Source organism: Ailuropoda melanoleuca, chromosome X (genome assembly GCF_002007445.2).
Source record: "Ailuropoda melanoleuca isolate Jingjing chromosome X, ASM200744v2, whole genome shotgun sequence".
Classification (NCBI taxonomy): Eukaryota; Metazoa; Chordata; class Mammalia; order Carnivora; family Ursidae; genus Ailuropoda; species Ailuropoda melanoleuca.
In genome coordinates, this window is record NC_048238.1 from 87,936,210 (window position 1) to 87,963,622 (window position 27,413).

Sequence of the window (27,413 nt, forward strand, 5' to 3'; positions counted from 1 at the left end):
TATTTGTTTAAGGATACTGAAGATTGATGTATTTTGTTGCCGTTTTCTTCTGCTTTGGGATTATTATTTGGAGCGGTTCTTCATCAGCTGACAGGATCCTTATTTTCTCTTCTTATAGAAAACTTTGTGTGTATGTTGTCTGCCTTTTTATGTTCATTCCAAAATATTTTCCTAGGTCAGCAACAACAGTTGTATGCTTATAGGAGTCAGGAGTTTGGGTGACTTACCAGGTTACTATGTTTCTTAGTTCTTATTAAAGTGCAATTTTATTTTTTATTTTTTTGATAAATTTTATTTGATAATAAGATACAGTTTCCCATATAATTTTTGACCTTTGGTAAGTGCAATTTTAAAAATCAACAGTGCCTTTTGGATAGGGGTTTGGTATACTCCTTAATTTTCTGATTCACTTTTATTTCTATAGGATCCTGAAATTCTACCTCTTGCTTCCTTCTTTCCTTTCACCATCAAGCCTTCAAGGGACATTCTTTCCAAGTCAGTTCCCCTACGCCTTCGGAAATTGTGGTTACCAAGTTACCAACTCTAGTTCTCTATGCTTTAAAGCACATTCCACATTTCAATTTTCAGGAGCCAGCGTTCTCAAATGCCAGGTCTGAGATCTGTTCTCAGTAGCTGTCTACCAAAGGTGGGACGTCTTGTTAATGGGAGTTTTATTAATTCTGCCACTGCTAGGCGTCAGCTCTCCTATCTGTTTCTCTAGTCTTTGACTTCAGGCTCTGGTAGGGGCTATAGAGCTATCTCTGTTTCTTTTGGGTGTTTATTCCTCTCCTTATGTGTCATTTGGAGTGTGTGGAACTCTCAATCTCCTACACATGCCATTCAACTGGCTCACGTGTGGTTTGATTTGCTCTATTTGTTGATTTGCTTTCTTTTTGGAGGACGAGGCGGGTAGGTTTAGATTTAAGGGATCGATATTATCCTACGGAAATTCAGAACTCATTATTAATATCTATTCTTATATTTATAGGATATATATGTAGACACACGTGAACATTGTGTACCCAGTACTGATAGGACATTTGAAATGAATCTCTAATAGTGCGGATATGTTATAATTTTACCTGCCCAGTGTTCTTTATGTTCAATTCTATGTACATATGAGATAGTTGACTATACTCAGGGCTATCACGCATAGCTGTGAACAGGGCAGATTTAGTAATAGGGTGACTGTGCTGTGTTTTCAGGTGTGTTTTCTGGCCCTACATAATTCTTCTTCCTGAACCTCTAATGATAATAAATTCATAATAATTATCTGATTTAAGTCAAAGTAGTGATGACAAATATATTTCAACTCCTGAGTAAACTCTGACTATAGAATCTAGACTCGGCAGGAAAGAACGTTTCTTGCATTTGATTACTTATATCTTCTATGGGTCTGGGACAGGGAAGCGATGACATTAATGTCAGAGGTTTGCCATTCTTGGCTTCCAACTCTGTCTTCTCTGTTAAAATGCAAATAAATCTTAGGGAGATACAATACATTTTCTTTGTCACAGCCATTTTTACCTCAGTGTGTATTATCTTATTATATGGGTTGCAAGCTTAAATACTTGCCTGGAAGGAAGGCAGGTAATACAAAAGAGTGAAGAAGGAAGGATGGCTACTCTGACGTACTGGAGCGTTCATGGTCATCTTGGAGGAGTCCCTATTCAGCTCTAGTCAATGGTTGTCATATTATTTTTGTCACGTAGAAGACTAGAATAGTGTCTGGCACATTGCTACTCAATAAATGTGTGGGCGAATGGGTGAATGCAGGCTTCAGTATGCCAGACCTTTCTATTTTTCAAGAGAAACTAGAAATTTTATGTAAACCAGAGATTTTATGTAAAATCTTTAGACAAGTTTTTAAATTAGTTGACAACATTTAACAAATTCTATGTGTCCAAGAAAATCCTGTCTAGTTCATCAGATTCATTTCTGAGTTCAGGTTTATTAGGGAGTAGAGGCAAAATTAGGTGCCTGATTTGGGGGATGGAACAAAACAGGAGATTGAGAATGTAGGCTTTAGTAATGAAACAGAATAGAGCTAAAAGATGGAAAAAGTGACTGAGCTCATGACCTTGGCCTCATTAGCAGGAATGCTTCTGAGACAGTCAGTGAGGAATCTAAATATTTTTGTTTCTTTTCTACCTACTGAAGTCACGAAAGACACATGCACTATAATTTCCTATAAAAATAGGACTATATTCACCAGTTGGCTATGTATACTAATAATTAAGTCTGTTTTGTTTGGGTCAAAAGACATACCTATTACTGGACTCTATAAACTCATTTGATCATTTTGGGGAGAAATATACTTATTTATTTAATCTTGATTGCCCATTGAATCTCTTATTTTTAAAATTTAGCTTCCCCGCGCCTCCAGCTAATGGATTCTTATCTCTACATTTTATACTTCACTAATTTAAAAGACTAGATTGGTGCCTATCGTCAAGGAGAGTAATGCCAGCTAATCCAAGGGCAGGATTTGGTCAGGGAAATTAAACTAAAAATATACAGCAGTCAGAACAGAAACCAAAGATACTAAATGGCTTGTTTGGGTTTTATTCAATCTTGAGCAGGCTGTGTTTTAGGCATGATAAAGAAAGGTTCTATTTGTACCAGCTGGCTTTCAAATACTCCCACAGCCGTCTATGTTGGTAAATCTTAACTAGTGCCATCTCTCCAATGACCTCTATGATAATCCCTGAGCATGTGCTATTATAGTCTGGAGTCGCACTGAGCACGTGCAGTGCTTTACCACATTTTCTCACCGGCATAAAAATTTTCACCTCCAAAACAACAAATAGTTCACCAGGTTCAAAATCCATCTGACCCTTCCACTACTTATGGACTGACAGAGGTTAGATTTACCACCAAGATCAAAGATAGTAAAAACGTCTTGGCTCTCTGCGAGGTGGTGGGGAAACCACTTAATAATTTGCTAACTTCAGAGGATTCGGATTCCTTTGGATTCTGTGTCTGGAGGTAGCACATGATCTTTAACAAAACGACTCTATTTCAAAAATTTCCACTTTCTTTCATAGCACAGTATACTTCCTAATTTCTTGACAGCTGATATCTCTCTCATGTACTGTACAACTGGTATTAGCTTGGTTGCCTGTTATGAGTAAAATCCAAAATCTTGTATCTACCATCTCTGTTTAATATTATTTTCATCTAACTCCATAATTTTATTAGTAAATTCTGCAAAGTATCTGGAGATACGGTATACACAAAGGACACTATGCAGTATCATTGCATGTCATAATTAATATTTATGTCTAATTACAATAAAATTCAAGATCAAGGGGAATCTAGATGCTTCCTTCAGTGAACAAAGGCCGAAACTGAATTAAAGTTGAAACAAGGTTGTCTACAACGTAAACAATGGGACTGGCTCATTTGGTGAAACCTTTGAATATCAAAAAGCAAAATCCGCCTCTTCTGTACTAGGTGGTGGAATAGCACAGATTGCTTGCTGTCAAAATCACATTTGCATTCAGATCTGGCCACAGCCACAACTAGTTTAGCTAAGAGCTCAGCAAGCTCTTCTGATGTTCCATGCACATTATGATAGCCTTCGGTTTCCTAATCATTTAATTAGGAGACAAAACTCATTTAATATAAAAGAAATGGAATCAATAGTTGCTTTTTTGTTTTTTACAAAGCACATATCCCATGTCTTTTCTTCTATTTAAGGATTTCCTGTTACCAATTCAACCTGATAACCAGACATTTGTGAGGCCTTTCCTTAGAAACTCTCATGGTAAACAGTTACTCTAGAAGTTAACTATAATGTGTTATATAAGGCCTACATTTCACTTGATTGGCAATGCTATGATGAGGTTTTGATCAGCAGAAAATTAGCGGGTCATCTTGGACCCTCTTAATTTGTTCATTATTATCCCATAAAAAGATCAATAGAAACCCCAAGGAAGGAGCTCTTGAGGAGCCATACTGTGATCTGGAATTAGCAAGACGCCTATCCGGGGGATCCCATATAATGCAGTGTTCTTATTTAAACATTATCCATACTTTGGTGGGCTTATGAGTCTACCCAGGGACCTGATGAGATTATACCTAGCCAAGAATCTAGCCTTCCCTGAGCAAATTTCATGTGGAAGGAGTTCCTCATATATGTTTGACTTGGTCTAAAATATATAGGGGAATCATATTTTGTGTTCTAAAATATCTAGGGGATTCACATTTTGCACATTTTTGTGAGTCAGATATCTAAAATTCTGACGCACTACCCTCTGATCATCTCATTTTAGCTATTAAGCCTGCTCACAGCCATAACTACCCTACGATATCATTAAGGTGTCTAGACATTTGGACCGACCTCTTGTTTAGCATGGCATTAGCTTCCATCTTCTATCTTCCTGCCCTACTAAGTTTGATCCTTTGGCTGATCACTTCAAAAACTATCACCAGCAACTATAATTTCCTTATCCCTTTGTCCTCTTGCTGTACTTCACCGGTCAGCCTCTACCATGGTGCAAACAATAACTAGCCCTTATTTCACTGAATTGCTCTTCTTGAAACATTAGGTGTTTGGTCTCCCTACCTCAGCCCTTTACAAACATTTTAGTCTCAGAACCTCTTCATGCTCTTAAAAATTACTCAACACACTAAAGAGACTTTGTTGATGTAGGTTATATCTAATCAATACTGACTGTATTAGAAACTGATAACTAAAGTATTTATTAATTTATTGAATAATAACAATAAATCATTACATTTTAACATAAATAATGTTACCTTGTGATAAGTATATTTTACAAAACCACAAAAATGACTGAGATAAATAATGTCTTCATGCCATTATGAACACAGTTTTACTCTGTGGACCCTCAAACCAGTCTTGGGGTCCCTAGTGGTCCCCAGACCACACACTGAGGACTTCTGTTCTATTACCACCATTTAAGTTTTTCTCCATCCTCTGTAGTTGCTCCTTCCTGGTCTGCTTAGCAGATCCTTCATGCTTAGCCTTCTTGAATATTCATGTTCCCCTGAGTTCTAGCCTTCACGCTTTTTTCCTTGTTCTACTTCCATGTCTTTGGTGTTCTCACGGGAAGACACCACTAAACGTTCAGTACTGGATATCTAATAATGTATGAGGTATCTTGACCTAAATGCCTATTTTCACCCTTAAACCTCTTTCTTCTAACATGCTATCATGGCTAACAGCATCACTACCTGCACCCAGTCTGTAAGCCAAACAACTCTTCTCTCTCCTGCCTGCTCTAAACAGTCACTAAGTCAAGTGTGTTTTATCCTCTAAATACTTCTTGACTCCATCTTCTCTTTCTCCATTCCCAGAAGTTTATACTCTCACTCTCACTCACCCGGATTACTAGGAGAGTCTCCTGATTTGTCTTCATCCTTACTTCAATTTCACAACCCCCATCGTCCTGCCTGCCAATTCCAACTTCCATGTTGCCATCAGGTGATTTTTCTAAATGTAAATCCGAGCAAATAATTTTCCTGTTTTAATGAAGAACCATAAAAACACCCCATTTGCTCTCAGAATAAATTACAAGCTCCTTAACATGGCTTAAAATGCCTTGCATGATCTGCTCCTGCTTACTACCTTCATTTCCTGCCACCCTCCCATATCCTCCACTTGTGCTCCCTCGGATTTTCCAATATACTCGTATTTAATAAAACATATTGCGCTTTTTCACCTCTCTGTAACGGGAATATTGCTAAGCCCCAAATGAATGCGTCTCCACCCTGTAAGACGCCACTTCTTAGTTTTGACTGTAATGTATCAGATATTCTGTTGCTGGAGACTGGCCTTCCACACTCTGGCTGTTCTATATGAGAATTCAGCCACATTTCTGAAGTTTAAAATGGGTTAACCTGCCATCTGTTTCAAAGCCATTGCTCTAATTTAGTATATTCTTATTCACTTCGGAATAAGTATAGCTTAACGACTTATGCAATGTAGGTCTAAAAATACTCCCATAACATATAATATATATGTATTATACATATAATTTGGATGAGAAAGTAAGTTAAACAAGGATGAAATTTCCTTTATGCAACAGAGTTCACATTATTTACTTTCAAATCAGATGTTTTTTGAGAGACATTTTTTTTTCAGAATTTGCAAGATTGATTCTTCCTATTCTAAAATTTCTTAAGCATGTAAAGCTCCAAAATTACTAATATGCTGTCCAGTCCTCTTTTATTATGCCTTGCGGTGGATCTTTATTTCACAATGACTCATTTTAATTTCTCTGCCTAGGCTAAGAAAGTGCTGCATAGGAAGTACTTAGTAGAGTGACTGCCTCTCCTTGAGACAACAAAATAATCTCTCTTTTTAAAAGATTTTATTTTTAAGTAATCTCTACACCCAATGTGGGGCTCGAACCTACAACCCCGAGATCAAGAGTCTCATGTTCCACTGACTGAGCCAGCCAGGTGCTCCCCCTGCCCTGTTTTTTTAAACAAAATAATCTCTTGATGCAAGATATATGTTTAGTACTCACTACTCATTTACTCAAGAAATTCTCTCTCTTACTCTATGTTTTAAATCCACAGCATGCTAGAGTTCCAAGAAAAAAGTAAGTACAATATTTGCCTTTCATTAAGATGCCTTTATTTTGAGCAGTAAATGCTAACTGCAGTTCTGCAAATTAGTTGTATGTGATACAGGTTCTTCTTGTCATTTTAGTATGTTTGATTTGGATTGAATTTATACTTTTATTTATGATGGGTAAAAGTGCCACTTAACATAGTAAGGATAAAACTTATGGAACATATTACACCAAAAGGTGATGTCAGATGAAAATATAAATCTTTTTTAAAGAAGAGCTCTGATAAATGCACGGATGGCAGATTTATAATTAGACTGAAGTTATACCACCATTTCCCAGATCCCTTCTTGGAGAGATTGCTAGAAAGTTAGTAGATTCATAGGTAGAAGGCAAAGTCAATGCTAATGCAGAAACTGCCATCACTATCATGAATGGGTCCACGAGAGTGAACTGGAAGTAGTAATATGTATTAAACGGGACACCAAAAGGATTGATAATGGTCTATAAGGATAAAGTAAAATGCTCTTTAGCATTTTATGCTGAGTCATTTCTTGAATGTTATAAGCTATAATGTATTTTAATGAAAATGTGTTTCAACCAGGATATGGCCTCCAGATAGAAATACAAAACCATTTGAAGGGACCAAGGAAAAGGGAACTTGCTAAAATAAAGGCAAAGTTACAGATATTTTAGGCCAGGCAGAAGGAAACAAAAAACCCATTAGATGATTCTTGTGAAACAGACATTCTAGCTCTGAGAAATTGTTTTAGATGACTTTGGCAAGAAGAGAAATAAAAGCAGTTCATGTTAGGATAAATTATATGCTCATTATGCTTACCTTGGCTCAAATTAATAATCCTAATAATAATCCTGTTCCACTGATAATAATCATTAATCTTGATTTAGACCAGCTGAGCAATGTCCTGGGCGGTTTACATGCTTCATTTCATTTAATTAAAAAGAAAATCCATGGGGAAGGTATTATCAACATTCCCATTTTATAGATGAGGCAACCGAGGCACAGAGGCATTAATGAAATTGCTAGAAGGTGAATGAGATGGCTTTTGCTAAGCGTGTTTATCTACATTTAGTAAACTGTGTGAAGGGGCATTGTGTATGGAGATTTAATGGGGGAAAACCCTCTATTTCTATTCTTTACATTAAAAAAAACTAAGTTCTGGAATTTTCTGAAATCAAAATTTGCCATATTCTGTTTTATTTCTTCATTATACTGTGAGGTAGTTACACTTTCTTTGTGAAGAAGGCAAAATGAACATATTCTACTCCTCTCATTCTATTTCTTCCAGCATTTCTTACTTCACTGTAATAACAGTCCCAGAAAGCAGGGAAATTTGAATCAGTATAAAGGAGGCACAAGAAAGCGCTAAATCAATGTTACTCAATTTTGGTGCAGAGAGCAAAGTGAAGTAGGCCCTTTGCCCTCTTGAATAGTTTCATCCCTAAACTTTTGATCAGAGTACTGGGCTCAATATTCTCTCTCCCCTAATTCCGTATTAATATCCATTCTGGTCAACTTTCCACATGTGGGCTATATAGTATGTCATGGCAAGGAGAATTATGGACTTAAATTATTTCATCTATAGAGTTTGGACACTCCCTACATACCCTGAGGGTGGTATGAATCACTTCTAATTTCATGGCAAAGGAGAAGGAACATCCATGTCATTAACTGAGGGTATTGGTTTTGAGAGCCAGAAATCCCTACTCCCCTCCAACTCATTCAGTGCAGCAGCCCACTTGACCCCAGGCGCAATGTATTCCTGGGAGTTTCTACTGCCTCTTATAGAAAGTGCTGACTGTGGAGAAACTTGATCAAAACATCAAAGATTTCCAGAGAAGCTGCGTTTGTGCCCTTCATAACCATTGATGAAGTACCTTAGCCTCGCCTTCTCTTGATGCCTTGCATATGGTCGTCTGTCTTCCTGACTACTACTTCATATGTCTTATTTGTAAATTCAAGCAAATGTGCTTCTGACTGGCATTGATACATCACTGATGCCAAAGCATCAGAGAGGATGAAGCATAAGGACATATTTTTTTTTTAAAGATTTTATTTATTTATTCAACAGAGACAGAGACAGCCAGCGAGAGAGGGAACACAAGCAGGGGGAGTGGGAGAGGAAGAAGCAGGCTCATAGCAGAGGAGCCTGACGTGGGGCTCGATCCCGTAACGCCGGGATCACGCCCTGAGCCGAAGGCAGATGCTTAACCGCTGTGCCACCCAGGCGCCCCAAGGACATATTTTTTTGATCCACATGGAAAATAGTACAGATTTATGGGGAAGTGATGACAATAGCCATTCCATGATATCTTCATATAATCAGTATCTTTCCATGCCTCCCTTCACCAAATTTTATGACCTCAACACTTATTTAAAGGAATTACTCTCTTGCTGATCCAAAAGATGTGGTAAGTAGGTGTGGGGATGGGGCTGGTTGCCTGAACAACCTAGCTCTGGCTTTTCATGTGCTGAATTTCCACAGTTTTCCAATGACCACTTACAGAGCCATAATGCACAGAATGTCTACTGATGTCCCATTGATATCGATGTGATTTCCCCCAGTGGATTGAGGGCAGCACAGCACATAGCCATTAGTATCTAAAGGTTATGTATAATGGATAATAGAGGAAAATGAAAGAGCAGAAAGGAATTTGTACGGGAAACAGAAGCAGTAAATAGTTTCAGTGTAAGATTTTACTTGGGTTATACAGCAACTGCAAAGGGGGATTAAAAAAAAAGATGACTCTTACAGACTCAGCAAGAGTGGAGAGTGAAACAGTTTCATATTTTGAAATGTAATACTTTTTACTTCAACCACAGAAGGCCATTTGAAAATCATCTTGTATGTTACAGTTCTTATGTGACATCTTTCACCCGCATGCCTACTAATGATTTCTTCCTCCTGAGGTGGTTAGCAATAAAGCACAGACGGGGTAAATCGAGGAAGGGATTTTAACGGGCTTATCCAAAGTCACATAATGTTCAGTTCATGACAGAACTTGGGAAAAAGTTACGGTGTTTGCCATTAACATCTCATTTTGAACTCATTCAGCCTACTGTGCTATAGCATTTGGCCTGATATCTCTGCATCGAAAAAAATCGCACAGTAATGATTTCAATGGATAGCTCTCACCAATCAACAAAGCTTAGCTGCACACACCATTGCAGTGGATGACCTGGCAAATGTAATTTACTTTGTGATTTAGTAAGAAAAAATTTGTCCGGTGAATTTATTCAGTAGACCAAGAAGTCAGGGAGCTGCAGAGTTTACTGCAGTGTTTAGAGGGGCAGCAGGGCAGCAAGATCCCCACTTCTCCGGGATGCGACCTCTTCAACTCAATACGACCTTTATGGGACCTCTTCTCTTTGGTGTGCCGCAGTTTACTCATTTCTATACTATATATAATACCGACACCTGCCCTTAAGGATTGCTGTGAGAATTAAATGAGCTAATACAAGTAAAATGCTTAGCATTAGTCATTCTTGTCAACAAATTTTCCCGATAGGATTGTTATGTGCCAGGCACTGATTTTGGTGCTCAGGTTCAGCCATGAACAAAATGGTTAACTCTGAGAACCACTGAGTTTTAATAGTGAATAATAGTTATAAAGAGAAGGATGATAACAACAATAATAATATTTAACATTTATAGTATACTTACTTTGTTTTGGGTACTATTCCAAGTTTGTTAGTTATATTAAATCACTGAATTCTCATCACAACTCTATGTTACAGGTACTGTTTTAGGCCCATTTAACAGATGAGGAAATGGAGGACTTAAAAGGTTAAATAATTTGCCCAAGGTACCATGCGTAATAAGGGGCAGAGGTCTGAAAATCCACGTTCGTAACGATTGCACTGTATTACCTTACTATCATATGGAAATCATATTCTATTGTTTACCCTATAAAAAAGGGCAGACTTCAAAATGACTGAAATGTTCTATTTTCACTTATGAAATGAATAAATATATAAACTAATTAAACAAGTCTCAGAGTATATAATACAAGTTTTGATACCACGGTGGCGTTGAACACCATCTAAACCTACTAATAAAGAGCTTGCTGTTATCTGGATTTGTTCAGACCAGGGGTTAAGTATTATACCTAAAACATTATCTCTCTATATAGTAACAGTTAATAGAAGATAACCCATGAGATAAGAGTTTGTCTCATAATTGAACAAGAACATTAAAAAGGGCCTCTAATGTATTTAAACTTCTCGAATTACTCTTTGTTTTGAATGATTCCATACTAAAACTGTGTTTGTATTACAGTACTTTCTCATCCCCTACCTTCATTCCTTCGGCATTATTTATCATCACAGCTTATATTACAAACCAAATAAACACACGTGTTGGGTTATCCTAAAATGTCTGAGATAAAAGACACAGTTTTGATATTATAGGTAATGTTATCCACACTTAATAGAAGCATTGTTCAAACGTATTCAGATTGTACGATAAAAATATAAAAGAGATAATCATGAACATCAATATAGGCTATGATCCTATACTGTTGACATTACCAGTGACTTCCCTACAAAATAAATCTATTAACTTAGCAGCCCCTGTTCTATGACTCCCATAAAACCGGTTACGGGAACTTTCTTTTTGTTCACATTGTGAATAAATCAGAATACACCAAACTTCCCTTATTATTTATAATTATAAGAAAGTCTAGATCCATTTTAATCTACTTCTCAGAATCACTTTCATTGTATCCCCATGGTAATTCTGCTTCAATTAGGAAACACGGTTAAACCTGAAAAGAAGTTACTAGTGCCATACCTAGACAGAATTTTTTTTCTACCATGATATTCTATTCATTGTAGGAATAGTGCTTCCACAAAGTACATGTTTCTTAAGTTAATTTACATTTTAGACTGGAGAACCACTCAAGCAAGGAAATTAATGCTCAGTCAAAATAAAATGCCATCCAGAAAAATCAATACAATTTGCTATCAAGTGACGGTGACTTTAATCAGAGTGACTCCTGAACAATATTTTTCTTAAACATGTAGAAAGAGTGCTTCGCAAGTGTTTTCTCCTTCACCTCCCCAAACATAGTATCCATACAATTCCACAGCCATTTACCTGGTGAAAATACGAATACGTGATTTTTTTTTTTAAATCCCAGTGTAAAACTGAATTCTTCGGGAGAAATTATGCACTAGATTTTCCGATAGCTTCCAAATAATGACTACTTTAATGAAATTGCTACCTGAAAATCTGGCAGCAGCATTATTGTTTAACTATAATTTAAGAAGTTATTGTAGATTGGTACTTATGACTTCTAATGAGAAAACCATAACAACCTTTTAATTGAAGGGAAAATGGTTAACTACAGTAATTGCAATCAATAAGACTGCGTTAGTAGTATAAATATTTCTTCTCAAAGAGCATTCCTTACTCTCCTCAGCAGTATTTAAGGTTAGGAAGTGCAAAAAAAAAAAAAAAACCTTCATTAGAAATCCATTTGTTATTTATAATACTAAGCCTTGGTTCAAATTTTAGGTCCAAGAGTTACGAGAGAATCCCTTCCCCCGACCTCCACCGCAAACGAAATAAGACTTTGATTAAGAAGAAAACAGGCATGGAAAAAAGGGCTTACCAATCACATAGGCTAGCAACAAGGCCAAAGTCACTGTGATTGCAGTGGCGCTCAGGGCCGTGCACTTCCAGTTGCAGCATCTGTAAGGTTTGTTAAAGGTAAAGGCAGGCCTGGAAAAGGTGCTTCGTGGAAGTGGCCTGGGAGGAGGCGAGTACACGGTATTAGATGTCAGTGGGTAGTTCTGACTGGCCGCACTGAAGATGGCGGAGGAACCAGATCCATGTTTAAACAGGAAATGCCTGCGGAAAGGAAACAAAAGTTCAGGCTATAAAAACCAAAGCTGGCATTGGGTAGTTATCAGTTATGCCAACTGATGAATTCTTGAACACTACATCTGAAACTAATGATGTACTATATGTTGGCTAATTGAATTTAAATTAAAAAAAAAACAAAGCCAGTTATTACAAAAACACAAACCCCACTCATGTCCAACAGTCACACTTGGACAAAGCTCAGGAAAACTGGCAGACTCAACGAAATTTTCATATACCTATGATTTAATTCCAAATTGCCTTTGGTGGTCTCCTTTTGTTTTCTCATTTAGACCTTTAGAGGCAGAAAGAGATCTTCTGTTCCCTGACTTGCTGGCTAGTGAATTTCTCAGACTCTTGAGTTTTGGCATTCACATTTGATGTTATTCGCTATCCTGCTCCTTTTCATTAACTATGATACTCAAGAGTTGACTCAAAAACAAACGAGAAGTATCATCAGGCATTTTTGAAATCCGAATGGTCTGGAAACCAAGTATTTTTATTTAGAGATTAGCTTTTGCAGACATATTTTCAAGCAATATTCTATTATAAAAATTGTCTAACATACAGCCAAGTTGACAGGATTTTATGCAAACACACATATACTTACCAACGAGATGCTACAGTTAACATATGACTATACTAACTTTATCACATATTTATCCATCTCTCCATTCCTGTCTTCATCTATCAGTCCATCTGAGTTTTCAAGCATTTCAAAGTAAATTGCATATATCAGTACACTTCCCTTCCCTTTTAATTTGCATATTATCTAGAGTTTGACATTTTTTAACAGATTTTTAAATGTAAAATTTACACATCATGAGTTGAACTCTTTTAGATTCCACATATATGTGGTATCATACTGTATTTGTCTTTCTCTGTCTGACTTATCTCACTTAGCATAATGCCCTCAAGGTCCATCCATGAACTCATAAAAACAGAAAACAGAATGGTGGCAACCAGGGGCTGAGAGGTCAGAGAATAGGAAACATGCTTAAGGGTATAAACTTGCGACTAGTAGATAAGTAAGTCCTGAAGATCTAATGTACAGTATAGTCATTATAGACAACAGTATTGTATTGTAAGCATCAAACTTGCTAATAGAGATTTTAATTATTCCCACCACAAAAAAGAAATAATTATGTGACATCATAAAGGTGTTAACTAATGCTACAATGGCGATCATGTGGCAATATATAAATGTATCAGATCAACACATTGTACACCTTAAATTTATACAATGTTATATGCGTGTTTCAATAAAAAATTATACATGATGAAATGCACAAATTTTACGTATACATTTGCTGAGATTTGACAAATGCAATCATCTGTGCCACATAAACCCTTACCAAGATAAAGAACATTCCCATCACCCCAGGAAGTTTCCTCCTACCTTTCTAAGTAAATCCCTACCCCACTTCCTCCAGGTAACCACTATTTAGCATTTTTTCTACCATGCATTAATTTTGCCTATTCTAGAACTTCATGCTGCTGTCATGTCTGAATTACCACAGGATGATTATTGACTGCTCATGACTATTGCAATATGGATATTTCATAAACAGTACTGATTTATGGACACGGAAGGAGCTGCCAAAAACAAATACATTAAAGTATGTTTTTGTGCATATACTTTACACTTACTGAGTGCTATGTGCCATGCATTGTGTTAAACACGTAATCTCAGCTAGTTTTCACTCACATGAAATAGGCTGTATTATTATCCTCATTGTGCATTTAAGGAAATGGAGGCCTAAAGAGGTTTTAAAAAACTTGCTTACGTCTTCCTAGCATGTGAATGACAGAGCCAGAATAGGAACCCAGGTCACTCTGGCTCCAAAATCCTTAATCTTAACCTCTCTACTGTGCTGCCTGGAGCAGTAAAATGTACCGCTAAGCAAAACACACTCTGGTGCTACATTTTAATGTTCTACAACACGAAACCCATCCACTAAATAGAGAGCCAACATCACCTTGTCACATAGGACCAAATGTATAAATCATCAAGACTATTTTAAGACTGAGTTCCAACTTCCACTTTTAAAGAACAAAAGCATGTATGTTTAGAGGAAAAAACAACTGTCTAACCTGCCAGTTAATGAAAAATCTCCACATTAGAGAATTTTGCGTTAGTATCATGAGGGTAAATTTTATTTAAAGGGCAGGGTTGCTGAGAGTAGTACACATTCACAAGCCTTTCTGGAGGGCAATTTGTCATTAGTATCAGAATACTTTAAAAATGCATATTCTTTGCCAAATAATTATGCCTACAGGAATTTATCCTTAGGGAATGATGTGTCTGACAATGTATATAACAAGTTGTTCATTGCAGTGTTATTTGTAATAGAACAAAACAGATACCTAAGTGCTCAATAATAGGTATTTGGTTAAGTAAATTATTTTACAAACACACAGTAGAATACTATACAGCCATTACAAACTGTACTGTAAAAGAAGATCTATTCACTAGGAAGTGTTTAAAGATACCACCAAGTGAAGAAAGGTAGGCTTCAAAACTGTATAGGCAAATTTTTTTTAAAGATTTCATTTATTTATTTGAGAGAGAGAGAACACAGAGGGAAAGGGAGAAGCAGACCGCCCACTAAGCAGAGAGCCCGACATGGAACTTGATCCCAGGACCCTGAGATCATGACCTAAGCCGAAGGCAGACTCATAACTGACTGAGCCACCCAGGTGCTCCAGGATAAAACTTTTAAAATAAATATATATGCTCATGGAAAAATAGTAACTTGTGTTACCTTTGGGATAGTAGGGGTATTTTTTTGAAGTTTTCTGCCTTGAGCTTGTATTGCTTTTGTAACAAGTATCAAAAAGACAGGAGGTGGGGTAAATGGAAAAAATACACTGTTTAACACTCAACCATATGCATAGCTGGTTCTGTTTATGTGCACGTGATTTATTGAGCACCTAGAAAGGCCAGGCACCAGGCGCTTTATGTGCAATATTTTGATCCTCATACAAATGTGAGGTTGATACTATTATTCTAATCTTACAGATGATGAAACAGAGACCAAAAGAGGTTTTTAGCAGGAATAAAGTGGTGATAATAGTAGTTATCACAATAATGATAAGAGGTAACATTCATTAAGTGTTCACTTGTGCTGGGCATTGTTCTAAATAATTAATAAACTATTATATCATTTAATCTTCCCAACCCCATTCAAATAAATATCTCCATTTACAGATGAGAAAACCAACGCGCAGAGAGGTTAAATTGTCCGTGGTCCCACAACTAGTAACTGGTGAAGTTGAGTTGCAAACACGAGCAGATTGGCTCCAGAGCCATTGCTTTTTTTTTTTTTAAGATTTTATTTATTTATTTGGCAGAGAGAGAGACAGTGAGAGAGGGAACACAAGCAGGGGGAGTGGGAGAGGAAGAAGCAGACTCCCCGCGGAGCAGGGAGCCCGAAGCAGGGCTCCATCCCAGGACCCTGGGATCACGCCCTGAGCCAAAGGCAGACGCTTAATGACTGAGCCACCCAGGCGCCCACAGAGCCATTGCTCTTAACTACAACACTACAGTGCCCTCTACTAGCATGAGGCACATAGTAGACACATTAAAATATGAATGCAGACCTGTTAGAGCACATGAGAAGCATGTGGGTAATACTGAATTGAGCCACTTTTACCCTGCTTCCCTTGGGAACAGTGACAAACATGAAAACAATGGCTGAAGAATCATAGAGTTGGAAGAAGGGATCTCAGTAATCATCTAATAGCCGAACACCCTGATTTTGTGGTTAGGGAAACTGAGGCCCAGAAAATGAAATGGACTACCTAAAAGTAACATAGGTACTTAATGGCATAAATGAACTTGGAATCAGTGACTTCCAAAAGAGTGTATTTCCACTGCCCTAGGCAACCTGCCAACCAGTCTTCACCAGACTTCCACCAGGATCTAAGCTCCTGGGTTAACTGATCCAGGCTAAACAAACAGGATGCCTTCAAACAGTACTACATAATACATGTTCTATTCTTCCGTATGTTACATGTCCTTATAGTTAGTTTTAAAGACCATCTGAACTGGGGCACCTGGGTGGCGCAGTTGTTAAGCGGCTGCCTTCTGCTCAGGGCGTGATCCCAGTGTCCTGGGATCGAGCCCCACATCAGGCTCCTCCGCTGGGAGCCTGCTTCTTCCTCTCACACTCCCCCTGCTTGTGTTCCCTCTCTCGCTGGCTGTCTCTCTCTGTCAAATAAATAAATAAAATCTTAGAAAAAATAAAGACCATCTGAACTATCTTGGATGAATGGGGAAGCATTACTATGAAGCTAACCTTTAGTTGTTAAGAAGGTAAAGGAGTTATTGCTGCTTCTAAAGGTACCTAACATATCCCCAGAATGGAGAAACAGTATGTAGTAGAAACAAGAATAAATATACTGAAAAAGCGACTCACAGCATTATGCTCCATCCATTTAATTGTACTTCCTATTTATTTATTTGAGAGAGAGAGAGTGAGCGAGCACAAGCAGGGGGGAGAGGGAGAAGCAGGCTCTCCACTGAGCAGGAAGCCTGATGTGGGGCTCGATCCCAGGACCCTGGAATCATGATCTGAGCTGAAGGCGGTTGCTTACCCAACTGAGCCACCCAAATGCCCCTGTACTTCCTCTTCAGTCCATGAAATGGTTTCTTCCATTTATAAGGAGGTTAATTTCTTCTTTACTGTCTGGTTAGCTCTCCCAGCCTATCTTTTTCCTTTGGCTACTAATGTACTAGTGAGCAAGACATGTAGCACTTTACAGACAGCAGAGTGGAGTAGCCTTCCCATCTCCTCACCATGACCTGGTGGTTATTCTGGAGGTGACAAAATGTCACTTAGCTACTACCAGTCCTGCACAGCAACACCCTGATATGTTCCTGTGGGATAAAAGGGAAACTCAGCAGTATGGGGTGCTTTTTGCCCAGTGATTGTGGAGATAAAAATTGTCGATCCTTTGTGTATTTATGAAGAAGAACAATTGGATTTTTGAGACAACGTAAGTGGCCCCATATGTTGGATATTGATTTGGTTTGGTATATCATTAAGGGGGAGAAGAAAGACAAAGAAAGACAGAGAATTGTTGACTATTATGATGGCAATTACAAGCAATAATCAATATCCCTGAGTACTGTAATTTCATCGTGATATACACCAAAGGATTTCCAAATGCAGTTTCATAAGTAAAATATTACAGCATAATGAATAAATTCAGCAGTTGCAGCAGAGCAACATTTAAACTAATTCATATTTGAGTGGAATCCAAATCACAGTCCTCAGTGAGGGTAGATAATAAAATGAGTTCATATACTAAGGTTCCTGTTTTCTTATTAACAAGCTGAGATTAAGATTCTTTGCTCAAGTGATCTATACTTTGATGTGCATCATGAAAAACAGCACTGCAAATGCTATGTATTGTCAAAGGCTTTGCAGTCCATTGTTGGAAAGTGAAACTACTGCCTAAATGTGTTTTCACAGTCCCTGAAAAAAGTAGGAGCATAAAGACAAATACGCAGTGCTAGACTTTAGCTATGTGCTCATAAAATCAGATCATCTGTCTAAGCACATTGCTTTCCCCTAGGGACCTGAAGATATACTAAAATGTTGCTATCAATTTCATACAATTGGGTTTTTTGCACAGAGCAAATGATAAAAATGCAGTTCAAGAGTTTATGTGTAAGTAGTACTCTCCTTTGCATCTGTTTTAATATTCAAGTTCAAATTTAAAAAGGAAAAGCAAGATATTGCCAAAAGGAAATAGGCATATAAGGAAATTGAAAAAAAAAATATCTTCAAGACTGATGAGACCCAGTGGTGGTAAGTGGGAATATAATAAATGCTCCTGCAAGGATTTTAAAATCATCTATAAAAAAGGGGAAAATGTACTCTCTCTTTTCAAACCCCTCATGCTACATAATTCTGAGGGTATCTGTTAGCACTAAATAATGTGATTTAATGTGGCACTTAAAATTCTATAGGAAATAGACAGAAATCTACAGCTTTCTAACAACAGATGCATAAATAACCGATGATTTTTTTTTCTTTTCCATCTTGTAAACATGCTTATGAGATGAATATCGAAACCTGTATTCCCTTAGCTATAAGCATTTGACTCATTTTTATACCCAGAAGAAGGAATTCAACTTATTTCCAGTTCACAGCTGAGGGTGATTTAAAAAAATAAAACAGAAGACTGCAATGAAAAAGCCTTGAGTCAAGTTATTATGGCCAAATCACATTCAGATAGAATTGTGGCATTTAGACATTTATTCACTTTTTAAAAATTATTAAATGAATTTTTTATTGTGATAAAAAACTACAAAATATAAAACTTACCATCCTATTTATTTTTATGTTTTATTTTAAGCGGGCTCCACATCCACCGTGGGGCTTGAACTCACGACCTTGAGATCAAGAGTTGCATGCTCTACTGACTGAGCCAGCCAGGTGCCCCCATCCTAACTATTTTTAAGGGTATAGCTCAGTAGCATCTATTCACATTGTCGTGAAACACATCTCCAGAAATTATTATCTTGCAAATATGAAACTCTATACCCATTAAACAATTTCCTTTTCCCCCTCCCTTAGCCCCTGGAAACTACCACTTTGCTTTTTCTTTCTATGAATCGCACTAGTTTAGATACCTCACATATGTGAGGAATCATACAGTATTTGTCTTTTTGTAGTTTATTTTGCTTAGCATAATGTCCCGAAGGTACCTCATGTGTAGCATAGAACAGGATACCCTTCCATTTCAAGGATGAATGATTTTCTACTGTAAGTATACACCACATTTTCTTTACCCATTCATCTATCCATGCACATTTGGGCTGCTATTGAGAATAATGGTGCTATGAACATGGGTGTGCAAATATGTCCCTAGATCCTTTTTCAATCCTTTTGAGTATATGCCCAAAAGTGGGATTGTTGGATCATACAACAGCTCTATTTTTAATTTTTTGAGGGATCTCCGTATCATTTTCCATAGGGGTTGCACCATTTTACAATCCCACCAATAGTGCACAGGGGCTCCATTTTCATTACTTGTTTGCTAACACCTGTTACTATTTTTTTTTTTAATGGTAGCCATCCTAATGGGTGTGCAGTGACATCTCATTGTGGTTTTGGTTTGCATTCCTCTGATGACTGGTGATGCTGAGTATCTTTTCATAGCTTGCTGGATATTTTTATATCATCATTGGAGAAATGTCTGCTCATAGGTATTTATTCTTATGCCTCCAAAAACATGAGAAAAATTTTAAAACATGCCATGGTGGGTCAGCCCCATTTTCTTCTCTGACAAGAACACCTAGTGTTATTTCACAGAAAAGTGTGGTTACTAGTCAAGATTATCAACCTCAACATCTCTAGTTTGTCTTTTGTAGCCCATTCCTGATACTCCTTTTTAGGATAAATACTCCCCCAAAGAGTATTTATTCAAATTCTTCTCGAACCTCAATAGAATCACCAGCTTGGACAACCTCCTGGGGTAACAAGTTGTATTTCTCTCCTAAAAGCTCCATAAGGGAGGATTTCATTTTATTTGCTCAAGGGCTCTTTCTTCCAAATCTTAAGCCACCCCTGCCCATATATCCCCTCCAAACATTACATACTAAGTGTTTATTAAAAAAATCTATACCCTCTCCAAGTTGTCTACAATTTTTAAGAATTTTTTTTCTTTTTAAAGAGTTTCAGGATACCTACCTAAGTCTGAATTTTTCTAGGTTTAAGGATTAGTTCTACAGTTTATCCTTGAATGGCAATGCTCTATGGTCTAGACTGATACTGTAATTTTGCAAGTGGGGTAGTTAGTAGCTAATGGGAGAGCTCTTTTTAAAATCTTTTTGTGGCTATTATTCCTGCTCTTCTTTTAATAAGAATATCCACCCTGCCTGTATTGTATATTCCTTGAGAGCAGGGACTAAGTCTTGATTTCTACGTATTTTGCCTCATATTTCAAAGGTACTCAGTGACTATATATTGATTTGTATGATGCTTTTGCTCCTTCTAAAAGGCTCTTGATTCACTGTGCAGAATGACTGAGGTTTGGGAACTCTAAAATAAATTTCACTTGTGAGCAAATATCTCTTGGTTTATTGAATGTAAAGGGACAACTATAAGCTTTCATTTTGTTTTCACATAATCTAAAAGGAACAAATCAAAGAAATAGTTGATTCATATTTCATCTCTTTTTGTAAGACATTCGGGTAGTGAAATGATCATTGTTAATAAAAATACTAATAAATAAAAATAATTGTTGCTAATAATAATGGCAACAGCAATGACCGTACACTAAATCACATCTATGTGGTAGGCACTCTGCTAAGATACTTTGTGCTTCTTTCTCACTGAATCCTCAAAATCACCCTATAAAGGAAGATGATATTATGCATATTTTATAGTTTAGGAGGCTGAGAATCAGCTATTAAAGTTAAATTTCCCAAAGTCAAACAACTGGTAAGTGACAGAGCTTGGAATCTACTTCAGTTTTGTTGATTATTAGATGTAGGCTACATGAGAGTAGCAATGTCTGTCTTATTTACTGCTGTATCCTCAGCATCTAGAATGGTGCCTGGCAAACAGCAGGTGCTCGATAAATATTTTTAAATTCATGCATGAACAATAAAACCCATTTACTTAACCACTGTGCACATATTAACTCATGACAACACTGATATTACTCATAATGTTAATCACTAATGTAACAAAGTCTTCTTAATTCGCATGATCCTCTGGCATTTTCTTCTCAAAGTGAATATATATAAGTTTAGTATTCCACTGAAGATGTTTTTATGGAAATATTTGTTTCAAGTCTTTAAAATTACAGAAATGACAAAATGATATCAGGAGGGTACAGTGAGCTAATTGTCATGTCTCCCTTTTCAGAATATGAGAGACATCACAACATCATTTATGTAATAGTGTATTGGACTTTCCTATATAAATTAAACATTTCTATAACAGGATATTCAGAGATAAGTTGGAGTTGGGTGTGCTGGCATGGATATATAAAGGCTGGAGAAAGAAAATATTACATATACTGTTTGATCGAGTTTCTTTAGTAGACTCCAAAATAAATTAAAATAAACAATCATCTTCTACTTTATAATAATGCCCTTTCAAGAAACACTCTCATTCTCATTTTCCAAGTTAGATCCATGCTCTGTAGATGTAACTTTAATTTAAAAATTTTTTATTAAAAAACCCTACACCAGTTGAGGGGCAAATATCAAATTAATATTTTCTATTAATGTAAATGTTCCTGTATGAAAAGGCTCAGGCCAATACATAAAAATTATTAACCTAGATAAATAAGCTTACAAATTTTTTATATTCTTTATACTTAATAGTAATTTAGTTCCTAAGGTATGCTGTGAAAGCTGTAATCTCTCTTCAAACTTGAAAAAATTTAAAAAGCTATTGGTGGGTGAGATTTTTCGATCCTTTTATGACTGTATACATCATTTCCATGAAGGAATAGTGGAATGGCATGCCAGAGTTTTTAGTAATTCATCTCCCAACAGGGACCATTTTAAATGGGAATAAACATGTGACCAAGGCAGAAGTTTTGGGTACATGTTTAAAATTAAACCAGACCCCAAATTTTCTAGGTTTCTTTTAATTCTTGATTTTGCAAAGAAATTAAATTATATTTCTCTTTACAAAAACTCAAAATCCATTCCCAATTTTACTTATCAGTGCAACCTGCTGGTTTTTTAGAATTGGTTTCACTGGTTACTTGGCTTATTTATTTATTTTTCTTTTTAGAGAAGTGGGTAGTGGGCAGAGTGTTATTCTATGCCTTGATTACTTTTTTATTTATCCTCATTTTCTACAGATATGCATTTTCCTCATTTATTTTATGAGCCAGTCAACATGGCATACGTTTCTGTATGATTTAATTGAATTGTAATCTCTAAGCAAGGACACCTGATTTGAAAGAAAGAGTGCCTCAAAGGAGTACAATAAGGAGAGAATCTAAGCATTTCCTACTAAGCTCTTCAGGTTGAAAATACAGATTTTCATTCTAATGTACCTTTTGAAGAGTGTTGATTAACATTTGCCTTCCATTAGCTTTCAATGGTTTGTAAGTCTTATACATGTACATTAAAGGCAAACATGTTTTATAATGCCATAAAGTAAGAAATGGCACTCAAATCAGTCCTCTAACCTATCCAGTCTGGCACTTCTCCGAGGGACACACTGACAAACAGCATGGCTGTCCTGTGAAACATCAACCTCAAAATCAAAGAAGTGGCCTGAGGCAGAAGCTGTCTGCTCCTCACCAGCAGCCATGTTCTCCTTATTTCCTGGGCTCGTGGACTACATTTCCCAGTCACAATTTCCATTAGGTATGGTCATGTGAGTTCTGGCTCATGTGAAGTGTGAGCAAAAGTGATGTCTGATACTTCCAGTCTTCTCCCCTAGAACTTTCCCACCCAGGATCCTCAGTCTCCTTACTCATCCACTGACTAAAAGACCAGACTCAAATATGGAAGGAGCCCAGTACATTCATTCCATGGAATATTATGAAGTCATATTAAGAATTTTCAACCACATAAGCATATGATGCTGATCATTGTCTCTGAGCAGAGCCTGGACAAAGCAGCCTTATCCATGACTGTCCCAATCCCACTCTGCATTGCTTGCAGCCAGAGTTAATTGCAGTAGAATTGGATAGCCAACCTTGGAGACAATCGTATTCTCTCCCTCTCCTTCTCTCAGAAATCTAGACACACAAACCCAGTCATCTAGGGAATCCAAGATGCAAGGTCATGTTGAGCAAGAGCTGGAGTTAAAACATGACAGGGGAACAGATAAAGAAATCCATCTAAAATGAAGCCTGAGAAGAGAGAATATGTGCAGAAAGAAACAGTAATGAGACATCATGTGGCTCCAGAAAGCAACAGAACAATGGAGAGAGTTCCATCTCTCTTTAGGCATGGCTGTACTCATTGTCCTTTTCTTTCCCTGGGAGATTATCCTGTATCATTTTTTAAAACCTCCTTATTACTTGATTTAGTTTTAAAGCATTTTTATTTCCATGTTGGGGGAAAAAACAGAATTCCTATATACAGTACAAGCACAGCTGAGTGCTGTCCCCTCCCACACAAAAACATAAAACAACTCCAACTCTAAATCCCTACTCTACAGAGATCTGATCTAGAAGAAGACATGGAAATCTTAACAGTAACTATCTTTGGGTAGTGGAATTTGTAGTTACTTTTCTTTTTTGTGTTTTTCCTATTTTTGGAATGAAGGTGTACAACTTTATAAGGTCCTTCATGATCTGGCTGCCGCAGGCCTCTCCACCTCACTATTGCCATTGTTTCCAATGCCCCCTAAGCTCTGGCCATCCTGTCGTGTGGTTTCCCGAATGTGCCATTTTCTTTCAGGCTCCTGTGTCCCTGTAAGCTTTTCAGCAAAGAACAATATCAGAAGAGCTAAGAAATGCCCAAGAGTAGTGTAGATCTAAAGTAAATTCAGGAGAGAGAAAACAAAGGGATAATGAAGAGCGAGAAGAAAAAGGAATAGAATAAGAAAGAAAATTTGACAGATAGATATGGCTATATATGTCAGGGTAGAGGATCATTTGTTAGTGGCTTTGGAGGTCACCCGGGGCTCCCTTGTCTATATCTGATCCAAACAGTCAGCAGTGATACACTGCTTTTTTCTAGCTTTTTGCATTCCCAGAAAGCAGGCCAATTAAGTATACATACAAACTGATGCACAGTCAATGTGTCAAAAATATATTCCTCTTGCTTAAGACTCTCACATAGAAATGCAGGATATGACAAGTTAATCCGGGATAAAATTATGTAAGGAGTTACCACTATATGAAAAGGAAACCAATTGGTGGGGGTGGGGAAATTTTAGAGCTAAATGGATTTAGTTTAGCGGTTATTTTAGTCCATTAGAGCTGCTATAATAAAATACCAAAAATTTCAGTTGGTTTATAAACAACAGAAATATATTTCTTACAGTTCTGGAAGCTGGAAGTCCAAGATCAGGGTGTCAGCATGGTAGGGGGTGTGGTGAAGGGCCTCTTCTGGGTTACTGACTGTTCCCAGTCTGCTGTGGGCATCTAGTGGGTGGAAAGGGGCTCGGGAGCAATCAGAAGGCTCTTCCATAAGAGCACTAATCCCATTCATGAGGGCTCCATGCTCAGGACCTAATCACTTCCCAGAAGCCCCACCTAATACCATCATCTTGGTTTGCAATATATGCATTTTGGGGAGAGCCAAACATTCAATTTATAGCAGTGGCTTCCAACACAAATTATAGTATAAACTGGAGAATTATCTAAACCCACTAACAAAGCCTTTGTAAGAAAGGAAGATGAAGAGGGAAGATGGGAAGGGATCAAAAGAAATTGCTAGAATCTGAAGAGGGGTTGTGTAAAGTGAGCAGGTGAGGAAACAGAAGATTTTGCCTCACCGTTAGTCTAAAATGGCGCTTCTCAATTGGGGATGAACTGGCCCACAAGGGACATTTGGCATTGTCTGGAGATGTGCTTGCTTGTCACGACTAGGAGGAGGGTGCTCCTGGCCTCTAGTGGGTAAGAGGCTAGGGATGCTGCTAACCATTCTATTATGCATGGGACAACCCCTACAACAAAGAATCATCCAGCCTGAAATGCCATAGTGAGGTTGAGAAATGTTGGTCTGAAACTATTCCTCTGATTGGAGCATGCAGTTTTGAAGTATTCAACATCCCTATGGGAGGGAATCTGTCAGTCTTCATAAGACTCCCAGAAAAAATATTTTCTTGCCAGCCAACTCATGATCTTATCTTCCTCCCAAGCTCCCAGCTGTTCCTCCCTTGAGGCTATCTGCACTCGGGATTGGTCTATTATCCAAACAAATACCCTGAACCCTGGGGCTGGAGAGCATGTACGACTCACTCATAATTACCTCCAACTTTTACTAAACCCTGCTGACCAAACAAGGAAATCTTTGTAAGATATGGACAATAGAAAACATTTTCTACTTTCAATTTTCAAAACTGCTGTTCAAATTGTACCTCTCAAGAACTGTCACAAGGCATAAATCCAAACCCTAAAATACTGATTAAAACATGCAGAATACACAATAATCATAGCAATTGAAACAACATTAACCCCCCTCAGGTTAGGTCACCTAAGAAAGTCAAATTTAGTTTTGTGCCATGCTCTAAAGCTCAGAAACTATAATTCCACTTGAACACAGGAGAATTTGTGGAAACCAGGCCTTCCTTCCGGGGAAATGTTCTCTCTCTGGTTCCCTGCAGTGTGGATTCAAGAATACAAAGAAGAAACCCATTGGTTTGCTTTAATTATTCAGGGACAGCACAAGGAGATAAACAAGGTCAGGTCAACTTCAAGAGTATAATGATTTCACGTACTTCTCTGACCTCTAAATACACATTTCTATTTGGCAAATATAATATGAATCTAAACGTATTTTCTCTCTGCATCGTCGTGAGTACTCAGAAAAAAATATCATCATCCAGGTTGTATTTTTACCGTTGAATAAGAAACATAAAATAAAGTTATATTTATTTCTTAGACAGATAATGACAAATTGAAAGAAAACACTGAAACATCGGGGACTTCACAATATGACCCAAGGCAAGGTAGACTTCTTTATAAGGTGTTGCATCTTGAATCTTTTCTCTCTGAAAGGTTTTGTTCTTAAATTCAGGTATTTAATAAACTTTTATTGAGCACCTACGTGTATTGAGTAAAACATGTTCACAGACTAGCCTTGTACTAGCCTAAGACTGGTTTCCTAACTATGTTTGTCTGCCATTATCATTACCCCCTGACTGACAGGGATGTGCAGTGTCTTCCTCATTTCCTCTTGGCTAATGGAAATTTTGAAGGAATCATAACTGCTTAACTTCAATTTTTCTGACTTGTTAGGGGACCTCACCTAGAATCTGTAATCTTACAATTCATTAGAATCCAACTTAACTGGAAAGCTAACTCGAGCAGTATTCTTTCAGTGGAGGAGCAAATGACAAGAGGGCAAGCTACGGAATAACATAGAAAGTAAAGGCCAAAAGAACACCAAATACCATTTAGCTTTATTCCCTCCCCTGACTGCTGTGCAAAATGAGGCTGGAGAGGAAGAATGAGACATTATCAAGGTCACACAGCTATTTAGTGGCAGAATTGAACCTGGACTCAAGATTTCCAATTCTAAATCCAGTGCTTTTTCAACTACTCACGAGAGGCCAACCAAAATTCATGAAGGATATCCTGGGACCACAAGACATTTTGCTCACTCTACAATATTTTCTGTACCTAAAGTGCTGTACAATAAAAAATCATGTTCAGAATGACAACCCTGACTTCACGTAAGATTTTCAATTATAATAGATTAAATTATGATCATTTGGATTAAAATGGAAAGTAGATTCATATTTAAGAATGATTTTCAACAAGAATGGCAATTTTTTAAAAGTTCTATTTAACCTTAAGCTATCTACTAAATCCAATTAACCAGAACCCCCAGTTTTCTGGGCATTTAGGCTCATCAAGATTTTAATATAAATAGAATAAAACGTTGATTACGTCTCCAGGCAGGGAAATTTAACTGCACTATAAATATTCACTGAAAGACAAAAAGGGATAACTTGGGGTTCTTTACATTCCAGAGACAAACTGTTAGAGTGCAAAGAATACTGGATTGGCTGAACAGAGACTTGAATTCTAGCTCCAACTCTTGCTCTAAGCTGCCATATGGGCACATTAGTAAAATTTCCCATGACTTAAGTTTCCTTATTTTTAAATTGGGCATAATTTCTGTTATGCCTACCTTCCCAGGGTTGTTTAGAGTTAAAATGAAATAACCAGCAAAAGGACTCTGAACAACAGAAACTTATACATACACACTTACATAGGCACATATGCCCACATTTGCATGCATGTGTGAGTGTGCACACACACACACAATATATATATATATTGTCTAAAATCTGAGTCTTTTGAAGAT

At 37.3% G+C, this 27,413-nt stretch overlaps 1 protein-coding gene across 1 annotated transcript in view; it reads right to left on the bottom strand.

Annotated features, from left to right (window-relative positions):
* TENM1 (teneurin transmembrane protein 1) overlaps nucleotides 1-27,413 on the bottom strand; it is a 761,614-nt gene that overhangs the window by 299,890 nt on the left and 434,311 nt on the right. Inside the window, exon 7 of the mRNA XM_034649058.1 lies at nucleotides 12,183-12,421. Within this exon, the coding sequence (XP_034504949.1) occupies nucleotides 12,183-12,421 (239 nt within the window). The remainder of the gene's footprint in view (nucleotides 1-12,182; nucleotides 12,422-27,413) is intronic.